We start from the raw sequence: 23,838 nt of genomic DNA, 5'->3' as shown, positions 1-23,838 counted from the left end.
TTTTCAGGCCCTAAGATGTTGCTAAAGTTTAGTCTAGGGCTTCATCCAAAAGATGTGGCAATGTCACTTGTTACAAATAAAGTTACTACACATCACAAATAAGGTTATATATATAGCTTTTCATCAAAAATCAGATTATTAGCCAGTCAATATTGTTCTGAATTGATTCTGATGTGACTTTTGGACTGAATTGCACACAAGTATGCCTGAATATGTTTATTATTTTTGTTATTTTAGCTTTACTGTCCCATGATCCACATGCACCCTAACAAGAAGGCAATTCTAGTGAATAAGGAAAATGTTCAAACTGTTAGATTTTTGTTGCCAACAAAATACTGGCTGTCAGCAGCTTCAGTCCAAAAATGTCAAGGGCTCTATTTTAACAATCTAAGCACACAGTCTGAAGAACACTGCAAAAGTGCATTCAGGGCATGTGCAAGTGCATTCAGGGTGTGTCCGAGTCCACTATTTTAACAGCAGAACAAAGGGTCGCTGCACCAGGCGCCTGGTTCAAAGGGTTCGTTTCTTAATTAATAATGGGTGTGTTGTGGGCGTAACGTGCAACAAACCGATCAGAGTGCCATGTCTCATTCCCTTTTAAAAGCCAGTTGTACTTGCACCTTGGTGGATTGCTATTTTAATGGCGGATTTGCCAGGTAAGAAGGAAGGCTTCTTTGCAGAGCAAACGGATCTGCTCCTGTGCAAAGTGTACAAGCAGATCATCTGCAGCAACAACAGGATTCTATTCAGGATTCTATTTCAATGGGTTCTTGAGAAATCAGCAACAACAGGATTCAAAGCTCTCTGAGGTGAAGCAGGCGTCCCTGTGTGTGGAACAAGCAGAGTGGACCAACATTGGCACCCACCTATGTAGGCATGCATTACTATCTTGATAATGTGCCCTTACAATAACAGTGAAATACTGCGCAATTGACTTCAGACCTGTTTTTTGTTGGTCAATCACGCGATCACTTTCAACTACCTCAAGATAGCGTCAGTTGTAAACTAGCAAGGCACTTGCATCATGCTTGGCGGCACTTTGCGCAGGGTGTAAGACAGGGCCCCAAGACTCCAGAACAAATATCATCATACCTTCTTTTCAGCATTAGAGGTCAGGCTTCATGCAGATTTGGGTTCGGGCTTCAGTTACGCTTTACAAAAGTGTATACATAGGTTATACAGGTGATAGGTGTTTTTTTACTGGATGTAAAACATGCAGTAGACTAATAGCTGAGATTTACTGAATGTCAATTCTTTAATACTGGTGAATGAAACTACCTTAGCCAGCACAGCAGTCATGTAGCTCATATACAGCAGGATGTGTCAGCATTACATACTGAAGTACTGACTGTTAAACCTCCCATACCAATGAAATCATTTGCTGATTTACATTTCTTGCCTTAATGTTTGCCACAAAATCACAGCAGCATGAGGTGAATTGGTTGGTTGAAGTGCATCACGTGTTGCTCTCCTGACTCCCTACAGAGCCCACAAATTATTCACAAGCTGCTCCTCCAGTACCTCCCCCTGTCTGTACTGGTTTTTCAGTCTGGCTGGTGATCCAGTGTTGGGTGCGGCTTTGGTCTCCTCCTCCACTCACTCAGTTTTTTGCCTCTGTTGCCATGGTAGCCCCAGCCCACCATATATCAGCTATGGGTAGTTAGCTGTGAGGATGACGCTGGCCTTGTCTGCAAATAAAAGTGAATCTTCAAGACAAATGCACCCCCTTCCTTCCTCCACAAGCTACCAAGCAAGCAAGTTCGGGTTCAGTGTTTTTCTCTGTTTAATTCTGGTGAAACGGGCACGTAGCCGCTCTCTCTTTAATTTTTCATGCCCTGGGGTGAACTCCTGTCCCAGCTGGCTTAAACAGGGGAGCCCACCCTATGTCAAGTATTTAACACAAAAATCCTATCCCTTCTTTCTTTCAGTCCCTTCCTATTGTTTGCAATGTTGACATTATTAAAACCAAAAAATACATCTCTTCATATTGTGTCTCGCAAGCAGTAATGACTGTTGGATTGAGACTCAGTATTAAGCTTTGCCCTATTTCCTGGAGTTGGTTAACTGGCGATGTACTGAATCTCCTCTGTACACTCCTAGAATTTACATTGTGCTCATCTCCGGTTGCAGCTGCTAGAAGGCAGCCATAGTGAAGGGGATTTAAACACTCTACCAGACATTTGGCATCTGAGCGGCTGAATGGGGATTAAGAGGCAAAACAACAAAACTCCTGTCAGACTAGCAGCATCTCCTCATCGCAAAGGTCTGATGTTGGTTATCACAGAGGTAGTATGGTCATGCAGGTCTGTACCATCTTGAATGCATACTGTACAGTGTAGAGTATGCATGACTGTAGAGTCTACACTCAACAGCTGTACTTTCTGTCCTTGTTGCATTGCAACGAATGCCTCGGAGGGTTTCATTACTGACAGCAGTTGTGTTTCGTGTCACGAGCAAGCACTGGAGGACCAGTTTAATGAGTGAGTCTGATCCCAGCACCTTTCCACCTTGAATGGAGGCTGGGGGGATCAAAAAGAAAGCGAGAGAAGAGGGGGAGCCACAAAGAGGTCCTGCTCTTTACTGACTCGTCTGTGAATTCTCTCTAATCCTGTTAACTCAAGGCCTCCAAAGGAAAGTGCCGCCTGCCTCAGCAAATCATTGCGGCGTGTTTCCATAGTTACCCAGTATTTCATCCCTTTCGCCCATACTAGTAGGTGGGGGGAGTTGGGGGTGACACATCGTGCCACTGCAGAGAAGCATACATTAGCCAATTACATTCACTTAGCACAAAGAGGCGAGTTGGCATTCAAACATGAACCAACACATCATATTAGAGTTTTTTGGTGCCCACGTCAGGTGCTAAAAACAGCCTATTTGATTTAGTATAGGTTGTGTATAATGTTTTGCCAAAGTGGCAAACAGCAGCTCTTGACTCTGTGCCAAATTCTGATGAAAAGGCGAGCAGTTACAGAGTAGATACAGGTTAAAATATGCAAGTAAACTATTGCACATTTGGCCGCCATGACAATGCATGAAAATCAAGTGTCTACAGACTGTATGCATCAGTCTATGAGTGTAAATGAAACTGAATATGCCATGAATCATCTTAATACTAGCCCAGTCAGAATAAAAAAAAAAATGCCTCAAATAGACTAGTACATTATAAAGACATTTTGTTTGGTATGAAAGTGGATGGCAAAAACTTCATTCAACAGAAGAGAAGTAGCAAAAAGCCAAGCAAACTTTGGGTATTTAATAAATAATATTCTTTGTGCACATGTTCATCCAATGAAAGGACGTGATGCCAGCAAGAGTGAAGCATGGCAAATGCAAAAGAGCTGCTCTGTGGGCCAACTTTGTTGCTGGAAAGATTTAAGAATTGCTAAAGCGTTTGAAAGGCTCAAAACAAGCAAAGCAAAGAAGCAAAGAAAACAAGAATCTGTGTTCCGTATACTAGAATGTGAAATTATTAGGTACATGTCAAAAAAGTCTTTATTCTGAAACTCTGGAATATGTGAATGCACACTTTAGATCTCTGAACACTTACATGCAAATTAATGGTATCTTCTATTCTAAGGAATTTGTTCAATATGAAAACCTACTCTGCATGTGGTTGCAGCCAATTAAATGTATTTTTAAATCAGAGGGTCTATTACTTAACTTTTCTGTATGAACAAATGTAAACTGAACAAAGTTTGAAATAACAGTAACACTCTACTTGACTCCTGCTACCCTGAGGTGTATGTCTCCACATGTCTCCAGACTCCTCTGCAAAGTGTGAATTCACACACCAAATTATATTCAAGTGAGAAAGTGTTGCTGATGGGAAGTGACAGAATCACCTGAGCTCCACCCTTATCCATCAAGTCTGATTACATGACTGACTGCTCTTCAAAGCCAGTTCCTGATATCTGTGGGTATGTGAGTCGTTTCCATACAGAAAATGCTGCTGTAATGTTAAGGGGATAGTTCACCAATTTGGAAAAAAATATGTTATCTCACATCCCCCCCAGCTGTTCTGTAGGACAGTGGTGGTGCTCTCTTCCTCTCATTGTTACTGAGTGCTGGATACTGACTGGATGCTCCAAATGCTAACTGTTAGCCTGCTGCCACTGAGGTGGACTTCCCCCCAGCTAACACTGTTAAAAAGAACTGCCTTAATCCATTCAAACTGTTAAATAAAGCAAGTTTGATGATATGGAGCAGATTGTTTAGACCAAGTTAGTATTTTTGTGTAAACCTGAGCAATTTACTTCCATCTTTGTGGTGACTACTGCTCCTCTGGTGTGGAGTGACACAGGAAGTGCAGAACTTACCAGTTCTCACCAGATCAGTAACTGGAGCAAAATTGTCCATGTGCACTCAGTAGTTGTATTTGCATTTAAGTGTCAGAAAGCAACACTTGCAAAGTGATGTTCCTCTTTGACTGCATTAAGCTAGTTATTTTTAAGAATGTTAGCTGGGGGGATGCACCACTACTGTCCTACATAAGAGCTAGGGGGGAAGAGAAATAATATAAATTTTGTAAATAGGTGAACTATCTCTTTAACTAAATTGTTTTGGTTGGCGCAACATCAATTCTGCCCTTCCTGCAGCCTTATGGGGCACTCTGGATGTGTGGTTGTTTAGAGAGCCATTATGCATGTGGCTTAGTACACTGTCACTGTAATTTTTCAAAATGGGTGAACTACCCCTAAACTACCTCTTTAACCAAATTCTTCATAGTATGTCTTTGATAACAAATAGAAATACATGTAAATGGCACAAATGACAACTGTCAGGCTTAACTGTTATTTCTTTCTTGGCTTTTTTTTTTTTTTTAGCAGCAATGATCATATTGTCAGTGTGGCGGAGCTAATGACATCCTCTATAATCCCCCTGATTACGTTAGCTGTTGTTGCTTACGCCGTCCAATTAAAATACAATTTCTGGATGGGGAGGGAGGACTTTATGTCATCATTTATGTCTCACTGAGACCTTCCTTGCAACTCGTAGGCAGCGTAAACCAGAACACCGCTGCCTCAAACGTGCTCATAACACACTCTTCAACCGGACTAACAGACCTTCAAAGAACTGACCTATTACAACATCCCCCCGAGAATGACGAGTGTTGCATCGTCCCATTTTTCTGCCAGGCACCAAAATGAAAATAAGAAAGAAGAGAGGTAGCGGTGTTGGATAAAGATACACACAGAGCAGATGTGTCACACACGCTCCGCGAAGATGAGTCAAAATACAATACTACACCTCCAGATGCAAGCGCCAATGCACACAGTCCTGCCATTTTGTCGCTGATAGATGAAAAGACGACTAGATGGGCTGGTGGTAATACATATAGGGAGCCTTGTAGCTGGGGATCAGGGGTGGTACTACACAGAGGCTCTGGGACAGGACATTTACAAGGGCTTGACTCATTTCCAGACATTGTTCCTCTCACTAGCAGGAAAGTGATAACATACTTGCTGCCAGCAACACTCACCGCCCTTTCTCAAGTACCCTTCACAAAAAAAGCACCAGACAAACAGACTTCTATATTTTCAATGGGTTCTTGAGAAATCAGCAATCAGCAGTGTGTGATTGCATACACCGAGCCCTCCATATTTGCTATGCAGGGCTCTCCCTATTTTTAAGTCAGTGCTTAAAACACTTGTCAAGTTTTGCAAAGTGACAAGTTATTATCTGAACACATTGTTCCTGCTCAAAAGTTATTAAAGGTCATTATATAACACAAGGTTACTGCAGACCTCCATGTCCAGCAAAGCAAAAGAGGGATCAATGTAACAGCCCTGAGGCATTTTTAGACACAATTAGACTTCAGTGATAATGGGATGCCCAATAGTGGCATGACTAACTTCATTAGGCTGACTTTTAATTGAAGCATTCATTCAATTGTCCTTTTAATCATCCCTGTACTAGATAAAGTAAAGACTTTGCTTAGTGTATGAAATTACAAAAGATGTCCAGTTTAATTTTGATTCAGAAATGGAGGACATATGAAGTCTTGTAATGCTCCTACGAGTTTTCTGTAAGGACTTAAGTTGGTGGCAGACAAGGATGTATTTCATGTATACATACATATATTCACAAAATGTGGGATTCCCTGGACTGCAGTCAAGTCCGTGCCATGTGCTGATGAATCAGCAGCTCTGCTTAACACCATGGCAACAGATCCATCTCCATGTTACCTCCATATCTATATGAGGACGGGGGCAGCTGAGAACTGGAATGCCCAACAGGTATTTCGCCTTTTACAGCTGTCATTTATCCTAATATCAACGGAGAAAAACAAAGAACGTGAAACTTTTGCAAAAATATCTGTGGTCACTTTGATCATGCAGCTGTTTTTGGCAAACTTACATTCACTTGTGACTTTCAGGAGGAGCTCGACCTCCTCTGTCTATATAAACCACTCACCTTGTTTTTATCATTCCACTTCCTTTTCCCTAAAGTGTTGGTTGTTCTTAAGACTTTTTTTTTTTTTAGTATATTTGCTCTTGCATTTCACCCCTCAGCTTCTTTGCACGTGTTCATATTGCAAAGATGTATGCGTTTCTGAGTTCTTGTGTATACCAAGATATTTTCAAAAATGCTACTATGTGGACAGAGGTTTTTTATGTTTAAATGAAGTTGCATTTTCAAAAAATTATGTCTCCTTGTGTACGAAGCTCTATTCACATTGTCGCTGCCTACTAACTAACCTTACCTTTTCTCCTGGCAGAGTAATATTTCTGTCTCCTCTGAAAAGCTGGGTTGCTATGTGGCAAATATCTATGGTGCATATTATATTTTGCATGCTATTACTGTGCTGCTATGCATGTGCATTATTCAAGGTCATATTTTGTTGAGGTTAAACCACTATATAGGTCATAAAGCATATGATCTGATCCAGTCATTGTCATCCACCTCTGACTTAGCTGATTGGTGACATATTCATAACATATTTACTGTACTGTATAATTTTAATTAGATACAACAAGTGTAAATTTATACACCAAATGCACATGTTATACCTTCATTATTATTATTAGCAGTAGTATTTAGGAGAGCAGAAAACACCTCTTGACTAGATTGGTGTTATTACAAATGGAGATGGATGGATTACAGAGAACATGGCAGTTCCTTAAATGGCACAGTTGTTCACATCAGTTATGATTACGGGCAAGTTAGCAACTGCCACTGCCAGAGCTGCACTGACTCAGTGACAAGCTTCCATCAGACAGTATGCCAGCAGATGTCAACCCCCGCCATAACTGAAACCAAGGAGCTGGCATACTGTGTGCCACACCAGCAGTGATTCTAGAAAATCCTGGCTATAAAAGTTATAAACTGTGCCCTGCTTGGATACTAACACTGGAATGCAAGATAAAGACAAAATACAAAGAAGACAGTGAACTTGCAGAATGGTGTAATGATCAAGGACAGATCCTGTCTGCTGGGGCCATGCTCACTGCTCAGCCAAAGCTCAAGGCTCATACACCAGCGACGCAGAGGCCAAAGGAGGAAAGGTCCTGCTGTCCAGAGAACTGAGGCTGGGCAACAGATATGAGACTAGATGTCAGCTGGAATACTGGGTATCATCATATTGCGTTAGTGTTGCCATTTCCTGGTTTTAAGGCTGGATTACAGTAAAAGGATGCAGACATCGATCCGGCATTACTCATCTCACATTTAAATATATCATTTTAATAATTCTAAATATATTTTTCTAGTATTTCTTTAAAAATGTTTTGCTAATGCTCAGCTAATTTTTGCAAATTTTCTGGATTTTTTTTTTTCCCTTTTTGGGTCCAGTCCTACTCTCAGTATTTTTCAGATTATATATACTGTCCATATACACTGCTCACCTTGTTTTTATCATTTGACTTCCTTTTCCCTTCAGTTTTGGTTTTTGTTAAGGCTTTTTAAAAAATATATATACACTATATTACCAAAAGTATTCGCTCACCCATTCAAATGATCAGAATCAGGTGTCCTAATGACTTGGCCTGGCCACAGGTGTATAAAATCAAGCACTCAGGCATGCAGACTGTGAAACAAGACATTTGTGAAAGAATGGGCCGCTCTCAGGAGCTCAGTGAATTCCAGCGTGGAACTGTCATAGGATGCCACCTGTGCAACAAATCCAGTCGTGAAATTTCCTCGCTCCTAAATATTCCACAGTCAACTGTCAGCTCTATTATAACAAAATGGAAGCGTTTGGGAACAACAGCAACTCAGCCACGAAGTGGTAGGCCACGTAAAGTGACGGAGAGGGGTCAGCGGATGCTGAAGCGCATAGTGCAAAGAGGTCGCCGACTTTCTGCACAGTCAATTGCTACAGAGCTACAAACTTCATGTGACCTTCAGATTAGCCCAAGTACAGTACGCAGAGAGCTTCATGGAATGGGTTTCCATGGCCGAGCAGCTGCAGCCAAGCCACACATCACCAAGTGCAATGCAAAGCGTCGGATGCAATGGTGTAAAGCACGCCGCCACTGGCCTCTAGAGCAGTGGAGACGCGTTCTCTGGAGTGATGAATCACGCTTTTCCATCTGGCAATCTGATGGACGAGTCTGGGTTTGGAGGTTGCCAGGAGAACGGTACATTTCAGACTGCATTATGCCGACTGTGAAATTTGGTGGAGGAGGAATTATGGTGTGGGGTTGTTTTTCAGGAGCTGGGCTTGGCCCCTTAGTTCCAGTGAAAGGAACTTTGAATGCTTCAGGATACCAAAACATTTTGGACAATTCCATGCTCCCAACCTTGTGGGAACAGTTTGGAGTGGGCCCCTTCCTCTTCCAACATGACTGTGCACCAGTGCACAAAGCAAGGTCCATAAAGACATGGATGACAGAGTCTGGTGTGGATGAACTTGACTGGCCTGCACAGAGTCCTGACCTGAACCCGATAGAACACCTTTGGGATGAATTAGAGCGGAGACTGAGAGCCAGGCCTTCTCGACCAACATCAGTGTGTGACCTCACCAATGCACTTTTGGAAGAATGGTCAAAAATTCCTATAAACACTCTCCTCAACCTTGTGGACAGTCTTCCCAGAAGAGTTGAAGCTGTAATAGCTGCAAAAGGTGGACCGACATCATATTGAACTCTATGGGTTAGGAATGGGATGGCACTTCAGTTCATAGTATGAGTAAAGGCAGGTGAGCGAATACTTTTGGTAATATAGTGTATGTTTGCTCTTGCATTTTTTAGGTAAAATGCTGTCAAAAACCACTGCAGTCACACCTCAGCTACTTTGATGACAGGAGGTAAGCCCAAACACTGAAAACCCTACTAATGGCACTGAACCCATACACCTACAATTAAGTGATGATTTCAACCCAACCCTACACCCCTCCACAAATACAAGTTAAACTTTTCTTTGGACAGTTATGGAAACTCAGTCTAGGCTGTGTGCGTTGTTAGTTATGTGGCCATCCAAACTAGTGCTACTTTGACAGTATGTGAATGGAAAGCTTGACAGAGTATGGTACATGAGTTTTGAGATCTCAGCAACCAGTCAGCATATCCATTTTCACTATATCAGTTGTAGTGTGTGTGTGTGTGTGTGTGTGTGTGTGTGTGTGTGTGTGTGTGTGTGTGTGTGTGTGTGGTGATAGATGTGTTAATCCCACTCACTGAACATTACCTAAAACTGTCTTATGTTTTAGTTTAACTGCCTGGCCGCAGTAAATTTGCCATAGGCTAAAAGAAACCATTCCTTTTTCTCCCCAGATTTGGCCAGTAAAGTAGTACACACACAACACAACACACACACACACACACACACACACAACACAACACACACAATAAAGGATGTGTTTAAGCAGTTCTCATCAGTAAGGTTATGTAACAAGCCTGAACATCTATGCTTCTGACAGGCTGTTTTGAATCAAGCACACACACACACACACACACACACACACGCACACACACACACACACACACACACCAACATAAAGCCATAGACTTTGACAAGCTCTATGAGAAGTCTTTGACTGGAAAGTAATTTTGATTTTGTTTTCTCTCTATTGTATCTGCACCTCATAACAAAGGGAACCTGACATTTACCAGGTTGGGACAATATAATTTCTAACATGTATAATCTAATATGTATGTAATATGAGGTGTATATGTGTAAACCAAACAGCCTCAAGAGGCTCTCTGTTTCTGTGTCTTTTTCCACTGCGTTGCATTATTTTTCCATTTTTTCTTTTTGATATTTTGTTTGTGTGTACGTGTCTGTTTATTTCTGTAATTTTGTTGCGGTTGTTTCTAGTGTACACTTACTTTGTGAATTACTCAGCTTATTTGTGGCTTGTCATTTCAATGTTTATTAATAATTTTGTTATTGCAGATGTTCAAAAAGAACAATGCTGATTTTGTCCTAGCACTGAACTATTGCTATAAGGCTTTGAAACATGAGCAGATTCACTTTTCACCTTACTTTCACATTATATATATACATATATATATATATATATATATATATATATATATATATATATATATGATATTAACCGTAACCCCAGCCCTACCAGAGCATTACAAGAAAATAACTTCAAAATTGATGAAAATGGAAAAAGAAAAAAGAAAATAGCCAAAAAATTTGCAGGAAAAGGCCAGAAAACTATCATAAAATTTAGCAAAAAATTAGTGAAAAAAACTATATTTATAAAATTAAACTATTACAAAATTTCCATGAACTTACCTGTATTTATATATATACAAATACAGGAAAATTACTCAAAAAAACCCTGGGTTTCACAGGGTTAAACCTCTAGAAACTGGCAGTTATCAAGAGCCACCCCTCTCCTTGCCATGACAGAGATGAGACATATATGTGCACTACAACCACATTAGAAGTCACTTTTCCACAGACACAGTTTGACTCTGAGGGTTTTAAATAGGTTACACAGATCCCAATCACCAGTCCCCATTGTACTGAGTACCACCGAGAGGCAGAAGCTGTCAGGGCTGACGGTAAGCAGCCAAAGATAGGGAGGCTAGCAAAAGGAAAATGGGGGATATTCAATTTAGATGCAGCAGAGGATGCACAGATGAAAGCCATACTCTGTTTAAGAGGCACTGTGGAGTAAAAATGACCTTGCATGGAAGTGGAATTAGCTTGTAGTGCGACTTAATATTTGCATTCAACCAACAGGACAGGCATAATGAGAGTTACACTTCTCCCAATGTATTTTCTAGAATTCATATTAAAAAGGCAGAATGTGCCTCATCAAATGAACCCATTTCCTTGTTGCGCATGATGTCGCCATCATCAAAGTCACTACCTATCTAATGACCGTCAAAAATCAGCTAAATAAAAATCTGTGTGGCTAGCTGGATGTCTGTTTCAGCTCAGGTTCACGCACACCACGGCTGAGCACCATCGGCCAAAGCACAGTCACAAAATCATGCATTGCTGACCCCGGATCCCCTACCTTTAACTCGAAGGTAGAAAAGTAGCGTGAGAAGCATCCCTCTCGCTGAAACAGAACTGCTCCGCACGCTCCTTTTGCTTTCACGCCCTGGATCTCATGGTGCACCTCCTTGGCTTACTCCTTTCCCCATCCAGCCTTCCTCCTCCTCCTCCTCCTCCTCTTACCAAACAGCTTTGGTAGTGTCTTTTTGTCGCTCTCTCCTCCCTCCCTCTCTCCGTATTTGCTTCCACTCCTCTCTGTTCTGTCTCTGTTCATCTCTCATACACACTCTTCCACTGGTTCAGAAGCAAACATGCATGCAAAATGCACAAACTGCCGCTCTCACTCTCTTATTTTCATTTTTCTTTTTTGTTTGTGTATTAAATGTTCCCTACTGAGTAGCCTCTTGGATTGTACCACATGGCTTTTCAGAGGAGCCTTTGATGCAGTTGCAATATTTAACCCACAAGATGGCAGGCCTAGCTATGTAACAGCAGTATCTGCACACAACACATTTTTTCCCTAAATTTAAACCTTGTGGACTATTTTTAGTGGCTGCACTGTTCCTATTGGAGCACATCCTGGATGACAGCTATACTTTCCTGGAGACCTGTCTGCCGATTCATTTTTAGCACATACAAACACATGCGTACATCACTTGCAGACAGTTTTTTTCCCCCTCAGGTTTATTCCTTAGATGACTCGATGATCAAACCCCATACGTATCACCTTTGACTCCATAAAGCCTTTTATTGTTGGACAGGCACACACTGCGCCTTCCTTCTCCCAGCCAACCAGAGGACTTGGACAGATTTCCCTCTCTCCCTGCTTTCCAATATTGCAACACCGGGGAGGTTGTGCAAGCATTTTCTACATTCCTTCACAGACGGTGTAAGGCCATTCCCTAGGCTGGACCCACAGCTTTATCAAAGCAACCTTCAAGACATTTTTTCTTTATCAGCACAGCTGAAAGCAGGCTCTGTAATGAAGCTAGGAGCAGCTACAACTGCCAGTCACGCACTTGTGGAAAGCAATGGGATGGAAAACAAGAGTTAAATAACATCAAAGTGATGCTTCATTGTGAGTTTGGAGTGATAAGAGTGGGTGGAAATTTACGGTACACATAAGTTGTCTATAACAAGGGCCACTCTGTGTCACAGAGTTAACCTTGACAGACATTTGTTTTATTTATTTTTTGTCTGAATTCTGTCTGAATATTTATTTATCTTTATTTATATTCCATCTTCTTAACTTTTTACCCTTTTTAACCAACTTAATTGATTTTTATATTTATCAGTAGATTTAGTTTTATCTGATTTAAGTATATTGACGGCATCTAGTGGGAACAGCACAGTAAGAATATCACTGTATAAACAACTTTTTTTTCTGTGCATATGACAATAAAGCATTTGAATCTTGAATTTTGCAGTTCATGAAAACAAAGTTTTTAACTCTACTGAATTGTTGTTCACATTTTTTTCTCTATAAATTCCGCATTAAATTATTTGTGAGTGACCTTTATACACAGATTGGGCGACTTTCCTCATTATAGCTTCTTGTATTTTTCACCTTGCTTTTGTTATTATGCTGTGCTTGGTATCAAAATTAGAGTTTGCCCATATGACTATAATTTTTCTGTTTGGTTCATTTTTGTTTAGGTTTCGTCTCATTTGTCTCTTGGAGGAAGTTGTGCTAGAAAAATACTTCTCATCACAGTTTTAGTCAACTAAAATGAAGACTTATGTGTAACCTGTACTGAAAAGAAATAACAATTTTACAAGCTTCATGCTCGGCCAACTGAGCCCAGATAAAACCATTCACAAAGCATGCACACAACAATCCACAATGCTAAACACAATCCACTGATATTTACATAATGGCCTGGCTAAATCCCTGTTTTTCTGCCTATGATAAATAACACTTCAGCCCCTTTTGTCTATGATGGTCTTAACCTTCATGGGCCATTGTGCCATCAGTCTATCTGGTGCTGTATTACATAAGATTGCAGGCTTTGTGCAAAACACTAAAGCTGCAAAATAACAAAAACCGCAAGGCATATCAAGGTGACCTGGTCAGGCCTGTGTTACACCAGGCAAGAACGAGAGTAAAAGGCAGTGAGAAGTAAAAGAGCGGGGTGTAAGAGATGGGGATGACAGGAGGACAGAAAGAAATTGATCGATGGAGGAGGGGGAAGGCAAGGCAAGAAAGAGAGGGAGTGGGAAGATAAAGGGGAAAACCCACTCAGGGGAAGACTTCTGAAATGAGGCCATCTCCTCCAGTACAACAGCGTCAGCCACAGCCAGTCAGCAGCGCTCACACCGGCTGGCTCAATTTAGCAGCTTAGCACACTTCCCTTTCTGCTTAGCACGTCGCTTAGCCTAGCCTTGCTTAACTGACTCCATTGTTGTGTGGCTGGTGTGTACATGCTAAAGTGGTTGCCCGGTGGGAGAATTATATGCAAGGGGCCAGCCCTTTGTGGATTAGCCTTCTGCACAGATGTGCTCCAGGCTAGTGCTATTCACTGCAGAGGTTCAATAGTAGGACACACCAAACACTCCAAATCCAGCCCCACAACAGAATGAGGTCAGCCGCAGTCTTTTCCACAGCGTCTGAGGTAACCAAGAGACTAGGGAAGTGGCTTTAAGGCTTGTGTAGGTTACTTTTTTTTTTCTCAGAATCACCATTACATACAGAGGTTCCAGTCCAAATTAAATTCATCGAGAAAAAACACCCGGTCTTCAGGCTGCTCCTGGGGCTGGAATCTCATTTGTTAAAATCCATTCGGGATGAATAAAACAACCAATCATCTCAGCGAAGCGTCACACTCTCAATCCAATCATATCTTGTGCACACAGATGTGCACCACTGCCATGCTTGCTTCCCCTACCTCCAAAAGACTAGCTATAGTAATTTGGCATACCGTAGCTACAGCTTGCCATTCCTTACTTCCTCACTGCATCGATGAAGGCCCACCCACTCTTACCGACACAAGCTTTAAGGCAGAGCTTCAACCAAATTCCAACAATTGACAAGCTTTTCTGAAAGCTTAAAATGTCCACTGCAAGATCCCCATGTTGATTATTAGACAAGATAGATATCATTTGTGTAATATCTTGCAGCATTTTAGAAATTTAGAAAATATTTATATTGAAGAAAAATCACAAAAATATATTTAGAACAAGACTGAAATGTCTTTTGTTGCCGGTGTGTGTTATTCTCTCAAGCCAATACTATCATTAATAATAATATTGATAAGAGTAATAAACATGATTGGACAATTCATGTTTGAGTTGGTTTGAAAACTGCAATAAAAAAAAAATAAAATAAAAAATAAGAAAAGGCAATAATAATTTACACATTGTAGGAAAACAATCAGGTCTACTGGGCTAAAAAAAAAAAAAAAAAAAAAAGCGACATATAGCCTGGAGTAATTGTAGTAATACATAAATATTCATTGTTTCATTAGTAAAATACTGGAGAGTCCTTGTGGTGACAGCTAAGCATTTCTAGGGACAGGGTCCAGCAAGCACAGCCCTGGCTGTTTTAAACTTCTTGTTACACTTGTTTTCCTAACGCTCATTAGAGTGAATGAGTGGTTTAAAGCTTGAGTGTTTCTAGTCTGAGTGGAGGAAAGAGTTTGAATCCCACTTTTGCCTGGCAGCTTTGCTGTTCGTATAGATGGCACTTATACAACAGACAGAAATGTAACAGTATGCCAGTCCTTTAACAAAGTTAGGAGGGATTTGACTGTTAAGTCCCCTCTGCTGGCTTTGTTTCTTGAGTTTTGTTTGGGCCAGTATTATCCTATTCTCATGCCTATAAAGATTAGTGCTTTGTCCTCATCATGTCCCACTGGTGCAGAAACATGACTGCCTTCCTAACTGTCTGCACTGAGGCAGAGCTATTTTTGTAGGTAACATTTTTTCCCTCTGCCTCTATCTCTCAGTCACTCTCTTTGTTATGAAGAGGAAAACATCTCTCTCTCTCGCTGTAAGCTCATAAGCTCTTCCCTGGGAGGCCTCTGCGGCAGGGGCAACCCCAACAGATGTGTGGGACAGAAAGCTTATGATATAAATGAAATGCAATCCATAAACCGGTCCACAACATCAGGCTGCAGCGTAGCGGGGCATCTTTTGTACACAGCGCCCCAGATCTCTTCGCTTTCTTCCCAAACTGTGCTCTCATCACCCTTTCCTGTGGATTTGAGAGGATGGGACTGATGTATGCGGCACAGGTTAGGGGGCTAAGGTGATATGAATCAGATTCAGGTCAGAAAGACCAATGCTATTTAACATAAATGTTTCGAGCCAGTGTATGTAAAAAAAGGTGGAGGAAAACTGACCCACAGTGGGAGGATGAGAGAGTTTTCTGAACATACATGAACTTATGTTCAAAGTGGGCAAATTAAAGTAGCTGTGTATGCATTTTGATGAACTTGTCCTTCATCAGACCAACCCAGTTAGCCACTAATCAATGCTAGCACTAGCAGGGAGGTCAGGCAGTATTATGTAATATCAGCCAGGATTACTATGGACTTAATATCATCTAGCAGAAACCTTTATTTAAGGTGACTTGCTGCACAGTACTATGTGTTCATGCAGTTTATGTTTAGTACAGTTGGCCCCTGTGGGAACCAGCCTCCGCCAAGCCCTGGAGGTGCTCCCACCTCTACCCACAGTTCCAGAGGTTCTTTTGGTTTTGCAGTAGCATCAAAATTTGACCTCATACATGAAGTTTGTACGTAGTGTGATAAATATCAAAAAGAGGAGGCACTCATTTCTGCTGGTGTGCAAGGAGAGCACGACATATCAGTAGTGTGATAACAGTGTGCAGAAATGTTACGATGACCCAGTCGATAGCTACAAGCTGATGCCTGCATTTTTCTATGTTGACAGCAAATGCATCCAAATATTACCTTGATTAACATGATACTACATTCATCTAAAAGTCAATACTACACCGTACACTCGAAGATGCCTATTTTGCAATGTTGTCCGGGATTAGGGTTGCTGATCAGTATCAATGACTCAATAAATACTTGACCAGGTGCTGAGATTTTTGGCTTTCAAAACCCACTTTCCAGCCCATGCTGTTTCACTTAAGCTGTTTCATTCTTCCTACTCCTACTGCAGTATTAACAATAATTTTTAAGCAAAACTATTACTGAAGAAAAATACTTGTAACATGCTTTGTTGGACCAAGAAACATTTTTTTGTTTTGTTTTTGCTCTTTATGAAACTAGGAGCTTCCTGAGACCAGTCAATTTCAGTAAAAATGTATCGACTGTTCCATTTTGTGCACAGGATTTCAGTATCACTTGAGCTTAACCTATCTGCTTCAGCCCGACCCAGAAAATCATCTGCCCAGTTCCCTAGCCACAGGCCTGCAACGTGAAGCCAATCTTGTACACTACTTCAAATTAAAGAGGGGATTTGGGATGGAAGGGTCGGGTGGGGGTGGTTTTGGGAGCTATGATGTTGTTATGAAATCTGCCAAGCAGTGAGTTATTCACAGCCTGTCTGCCTGTTTATGGACAATTTAAATTGAATCCACAGAGGCCGAACTACCCCCACCTGAGATCGCACCAAAATGTCAATTTCCTGCCTCTTTTACCATCTCCGACAGGCCAAAATCAATTTTGGCACAGGTGCCTCTTAATAGAATTTTCCCTGGAGAGAGATTTTCTGCTGCTGGAGATGAGTACATTACATTAGCAAAGAGAGGTTAAAATATCAAAAGGCTAAACCCCAGCTTTGTGACAAAACTGAAAACAATTCCATACAGACAGAGGCTGCAATGACATTTTTCATCAAAAAGTACAAGAGATCCCTGACTCTCTATACATTATACACAGCTCAATGTGATGTAATGGAAAATCAATCTAGTGGTTCTCCCCCGATACTAGAAACTAAGAATCCCATCAGTCCTGTATCTTCACTCCCAAAGACAGGGACACCGTTGAAAACAGTGACGTTATGATATTACACAGAAAATTTACATTAAAGGGATAGTTCACCCATTTTGAAATTTTAGATTATTTCTCCTCCCCCCCAGCTGCTCTGTAGGACAGTAGTGGTGTTATCTTCTTCTCATTGTTACTGAGTGCTGGATACTGGCTGGACGCTCCAAATGCTAACTGTTAGCCTCCTGCCATTGAGGTGGACTTCCCCCCAGCTAACATTCTGAAAAATAATTGCCTTAATCTACTGAGATTGATGAATAACCAAAGTTTGATGATGTGTAGCAGATTTTCACAGACCAAACTGGCGTGAGGTTGCAAAAAGGCTGGGAAATAAATAAATAACTGTTAGCCTCCTGCCACTGAGGTGGATTTCCCCCAAGCTAACATTCTAATTTTGATGAGAATACACTATTACTGTCCTACATAACAGGTATGTTAAGTGAAAGGGGTGAACTATCACTTTCATAACAATGTGTTATCTAAGAGAGACACAAAGGGTTGTAGACTAGAGACACTGAGTTGCATAAAAGCCAGCAGGCTATCACTTCCTCTTGATTTTGTCACAATACAGAGAGAGCATGCATGTATTAGCTATTGGCATGTGGTACCACAGCACTAAAATGCTTCAATGCTCTGATGTTGAGCATTCACTCTATTTGCCTCCAAGACAAACAATACGAAGACTGTGGCAGTGACATGCTGTTTGAGTTAGACAATTATGGTGTGATGCTCTCATACAGTGTCTCTACAGGAGCCTTGTCAAACAAGGACTGCGCTTACTTTCCTGTTAATAAACATAGATACTCATTTTTTCTGCTTTTTTACTGCCTCGGCAGCAGTCACTCTATCCTATTTACAATAATCCAGATAAGCTCTCATTCTGATTATGACAAAACCAAATAAGATGAGCTTAGATGTGCTATTAGCCCCTACACTGAGCCACATAGACACCTTGTTCCACCGACTGCTAGTTTCAGTAGTTGCCTGAGGTCAGTTTCCATAGTAAGATTTGGAAAAATATTTAAATACAGGGATTTTGGTGATTAGTATATGAATATGCATAGCATCTATTCATGGTAATGTATTTTCAAATAAGATAAGATTCCATAAGGAAATGAGCTATCATAATAAAAATTCAAATACAGTGTGCTGTACATGTAAATTCAGTTGAGGAGGTGTAAATACAAGTCAAATAAAAATTATACGACACAAATATTACCCTTGATTAGATCAATATATGTTTTTTCTGATATATGGGCAGTCTTGTATAAAGTATTTGAAAGCGATACTTGAGTAAAAGTACAAGTATCTTACCAGAAAATGACTTTGGTAGAAGTTAAAGTCACCTTTTAGAATATTACTTGAGTAAAAGTCTTAAAGTACCTGACATTTACTGTACTTAAGTATCAAAAGTAATTTTCTGATATTTTCAGTACTTAAAGTAAAAGTAAAAGTATTTAAACAAAGTGAGCGGTTAGAATTTTGATAATGAATTTATTGTGGCTTCCTTATAGTAAAAGCAACCTGGGTACAGGAGAAAAAAGCTTCAACTTTTTAACATTACCGTTAAACTAACCCTAACCCTAACCCGAAAATAATTCTTGCAAATACGGCAACAGGTGTGTAACGTTATCTTCGTCACCACCACAGACTTCATCATCTTCGTCATTTGCTACCGGAGTGGTAATGTTAGCAGCACTCTGCTGCTGCAGGTGCTTCCATCATAGCTTGTGTCATGTGTGACATGCTCGGGCAAGCGGAGCTTCTTCTTCTTCTTCTTCTTCTTCTTCTTCTTCTTCTTCTTCTTCTTCTTCCAAAATGTATCGGAGTAAAAGTACACATTTCATTTCGGAAATGTAGTGGAGTAAAAGTAAAAGTTGTCAGAAATATAAATAACAAAGTACAGATATGTGAAAATTCTACTTAAGTTCAGTAACAAAGTATTTGTACTTCATTACATAACAACACTGTATATGGGTTTTATGTTGGGCTTTTGTTAAACTTCAGATCTGGTCAGTGTTATCCACCTTTGATGCTGAAAAATTGATTACATATTTTTTGTGGAACTGATTACTACAGTGGTTGTCGATGGGAAACCCTGAATCTGATGCTAATATGTAATTTCCCTACATGTTTATATAAATATCTTTTATTAAATCATCATTACTTGTTATTATCATCCTGGGTTTCAGGGGAGAGTTTCAGTTTTCTGTGGTCTAAATACTGTTTCAGAGGCTTCTCCATCCTGACAAGAATAAAATTCAGGAAAGAAGACAATACTGAAAAAAATACTAAAAAACGGCATTAAAAGAATCATATTTACAGAAAGTGAATACCAGTGCAAAATATCACATTGTGGCAGCTTTAACACAGGAAATACGCATTATACTGTTCAAATTTTCCTGACATGTTCTGAGATAGGTAGATGCCCCTCATGTGTCAGGCTAAGAAAATAGAAACGAGCAGGACCGAGGAAAGCTACTAAATGGAAAATTGCGCCACATGCGTACGCCTCTCATAGCTGAGGCCTTTCCGTTCACTCTCCACTTATGTAAAGAATGAATTGTAATGACTTGTTGCAGAGCTGCCAACGCCCACGTGAGAGTCTGTAGGTCCTCTAATGGGGGAGGGATGGAGTGCTCTGTAGCAAAGAGCAACTTCTTCCCATCCTTGTATGGCATGCATTACAATTTTGTAGCATTTCACAGAGCAAGGTACTTCAGATTTGCCTGTTGACAGCCAGGTGTTCAGCCCAGCCCACAACAGACACACAGTGACACACACTTGTGTGTTTACCACTTCTCTGATGTCATGCCACTCAACTCACTGCCTACTCACACTGTAATAGCTTGGATGATTCAGTTGCCATACAGATGAAATGATCCTTTGGTGAGTGCAGTGTGTGCATGTGTACAGATGAGGGAGGGACATTAACCAAAGGCTGTGATTTAGACTGCTAGCTAGCCTCAGCGGTAAAACAGATGAAGCCATAGCAGCGCATGGCTGGGTTTGTGAGGAGACAGATGAGGTCTGTACACACTGTGCGGTAATCTGGGTTTGATTATGATACACCAGGCTGGAACACCTGCTCTCAGGCTGAAACACTGCATTTTCTCTCTCCCTTTTGAATTGTGTGTAAATCTTGCCAAATCGAATGGGTTTTAATGTGTTAGTGTTCAGGTGGTGGTGCACAAACACTGGCTAAAAGTCCTTTCTTCATCTTTGTATTTGTCAGGACTTCCGTTGTTAGGAAGTGCAGACCCCATTCTTTTTTCCTCGTTCTTTGTCTTTTCCACTCAGCAGGTCTTGGCTGTGATCATGAATATGGGATTTTTTTTCTTCAAAAAAGTATTTTAATAAAACACACTTTTGATTTAACACCAGGGTTAAATCAAACATTTCAAAGTAATAAGTGACAATAGGGGATTTCTCTGTAGTAAATCTCATGGGGGTTAATATAGATTAGAAATGTGAAAAATGTGGAAATTGTTTTGGGAGTACGCTGAGCTGGTTAAGCTTGCATTTCAACACCTCTGTGATGAGTTATGGTTTTGAGGGGTGTGCTCCAGAGTAAACAGCATCCCAGTACAGGTGGACAGTGATTACAGGATGTATTGACATCCACTTCCATCACATTATCCACATTTCACCCAGGCCAAACTATAGAGGGTCTAGGAGTGTTTTATTGACATATTTAAAGGGATAATTCAGCCATTTTGAAAAAAAAAAAAAAATGATTCCACTTCCTCCTTAGCTGTAATTTCAATACTATTGAGGTCAGTGCTACCAGTCTGTAGTATTTGAGGCAGGTGGTAGTGAACATAGGCTGTTAAAATCAATCTGGTTCATGGCTCACAAGTTCACAAGTGATAAGATAAGATAACACTTTATTTATCCCCATAGGGGAAATTTAGGAATTTCAGGTGATCATGAGCATTTCATTTCACAAAGAGGCTTCATACAGTATGTGGCACAGCGCTCAGAGGAAAACAAAGCCATTTACTCACTGAACACATGAGGAAATCCAGCTTCGCATTTCAAATGTCAGAGAAGCACCTTAGCTGGCTTTGACTGTACTGATGAATCATGATATGATTATCCCTTTGTACAGTGCTGATCTGCTGCTATCCTACTTAAGATTTAGATGTGTACAGTTATTTTGCATATCATCTTTTGAACTTTCAAAATTTTGATGAATGATGAAGATAGACCTTAAGAATAATACTAAATAGGAAAATCCATGTTTTTACCTAGGTTTACCATCCCTTCAGCACAAATCCTACACTGTCCTGTGCGACTGCTTCTATCATTCACAATGGATCATTCTGGTCAGTATAAGAAAGCTCAATGTGTTAAAGCCAGAACAATGGCGCTTTGCTGTGCCACAGTCAAAGCTACAGTATAACAAGGCTAGCATTGACAGCTTGAGGGCTGCTGCTAAAATAGAGCTCCCTGAGACCAAATGAACAATTAACAAAAAATGATCATGGGGTAAAGGGTTAGGTAAGACCTAGGGATGCCCAGTATGGTAAAAGAAAAGTAATACTGCAATTATTTTGACAGATACTGTGATTGCAATAATGGGAGTTATCATTATTGCAACATCAATTCCATTTTCACTGGGAAAAAAAGTAAAATGAGGATGATTATTTTTGCTGAGTTCTGCTCCACACATCAAACGCTCAATTTCTTATTTCTGTATTTATTGTCGCAATATTTTGTAGGATTGATGCACATATGTATAAATTATGCACTTTTTTTTTTTTTTTTTTTTTTTACAACTAGGATTAATGCACAAGTAGGATTAATACACATATTTATACATAATGCACACACTTTTTTTTTTTTTTTTTTTTTTTTTTTTTTTTTACAAATTTCTAATGCACATATTATGTGCAAATGAAATTTGAAATATATTTCTATACTGCTTATAATTTCACTAATGCTCATAATATGTTCTCTTGAGAATTTGAGCAACTGCAAGTGAATCAGTTTCCCCTAAGGGATCAATACATTAATTCTGATTCTGATTCAAATCATCACTTTTTATGTCTGAACAATATGATTTGTTGGCCAGGGCATCTTTGTAACTCCACAACACTTCATTTATAATGTACTGTCATGTTCGATTTGGATTCTGCACTTATCTATGTTGTAATTTTGAAATGATGTCGGTTAATTGTGTAGCCCTTATTGTTCCTACATGTGAAAACATTTGGAATTCATTCTTGTCAGATTGGAGAAGCCTCTGAAACAACATTTATACTATGACTGACACAAAAACTCCCCAGACTAATGAAGTTGTTGTGTTAGCAGAGTGACCTACTCCACCTATTCAGTAGTAGGGGCAACCCTGGGATTCATTATTGTCCATAGGTGAAAAATTAAGTTATAACAAACCAGCACATCAGCCAAGCCCTCATATATACCAGAATGTATGTCCTATATCATTAAAGGACTTCCAAACAGCTAATGCAGATGATTTTAATAGCGAAGCACAAAAGCCAGGCAGTGTTATCTACAAATCAAAGCCAGCTAGCTCCCGCATTCAGATCAATGCTAGGAAGCTTCCCAGATGCTCTGTTATCAGCAGCAGTGTGGAACATGTGGGTGTGCTGCAGTGCAGCAACGAGGCCACAGCCAGCCTGCCACATTACAGAATGGCTGCTAAGGAGAGGCTATTTCAGGAGCTAGAGGTGTTCATATTAAAGAGGTGTGCTGTGTATTAAGGGCGTGGAGCCTGGATGCTATGGAGCTCTTCCAGAGTGTAGAAAAATGACACTCCAGAGTGTTTGATTTATACCCTCCAAGTGAGGTGGTGACTTTTGAGAAACAAGTGAAATAAAGCAAGGTGAGGCAGAGAATATTTTTTATATTTAACTTCAGAAAGGTCATTTCAGACAGAGAAGATGTGGACAGAGACAGGCGGATAGAACACTGATATGTTAGCAATATTATTTTAAGGAGGCGAGCAGTGAGGAGAATGGGCAGCAGCCTCAGTTTGGACGTTAAATGAAAGCAGAACAAGTGAATCACACGCCTAGATTAATTAAATCTGTTTATTTTAATTTATAGGATTATCCATCACCACCACAATAATAGGTCCATAGCAGTGATCCAGTTTTGTATTCAAACTCACACTGGTATGTAGTGTGACTCAAGAGACTGACTACTGCAATGGGTACAGCAGAACAAAAAAAAAAAAAAAAAAAAAAAAAAGCTTTATTTCTGTATCTAGCATTTAGAAAATTTTTTCCAGATGCCAGTTAAGACCTGATGGAAAATGAATGTTTGCAGGGAAACAATCCAACAATGAGCCACATATTAATATGAGCTGTGATATGAAAGATCATGAAAATATCTTCATTAGTGCAGGAGTAATGGCAACAGTTATCAGCACAACTTCACCCAAACCAAAGAGGTAACTTAAATTGCTTACTGTATCTGCAAGCTATGATTTAAACACTACACTGAA

The 23,838-nt window shown here is 40.2% G+C and overlaps 1 protein-coding gene across 3 annotated transcripts in view; it reads right to left on the bottom strand.

Annotated features, from left to right (window-relative positions):
• Positions 1-23,838, bottom strand: part of prkcz (protein kinase C, zeta) — a 142,094-nt gene that overhangs the window by 69,262 nt on the left and 48,994 nt on the right. The window contains exon 1 of one of the 3 annotated variants that reach the window (XM_030055231.1): positions 11,423-11,516. The exons of the other annotated variants lie outside the window; for them this stretch is intronic. Coding sequence (XP_029911091.1) covers positions 11,423-11,459 — 37 coding nt within the window. The 5' untranslated portion in view covers positions 11,460-11,516. Of the gene's footprint in view, positions 1-11,422; positions 11,517-23,838 lie in introns of those variants that run through there. 3 annotated transcript variants of the gene reach the window in all.

This window comes from Myripristis murdjan, chromosome 7, assembly GCF_902150065.1.
Source record: "Myripristis murdjan chromosome 7, fMyrMur1.1, whole genome shotgun sequence".
Lineage (NCBI taxonomy): Eukaryota > Metazoa > Chordata > Actinopteri > Holocentriformes > Holocentridae > Myripristis > Myripristis murdjan.
The sequence above is the reverse complement of the archived record's forward strand: the minus strand, read 5'-3'. Positions and strand labels throughout refer to the sequence as shown.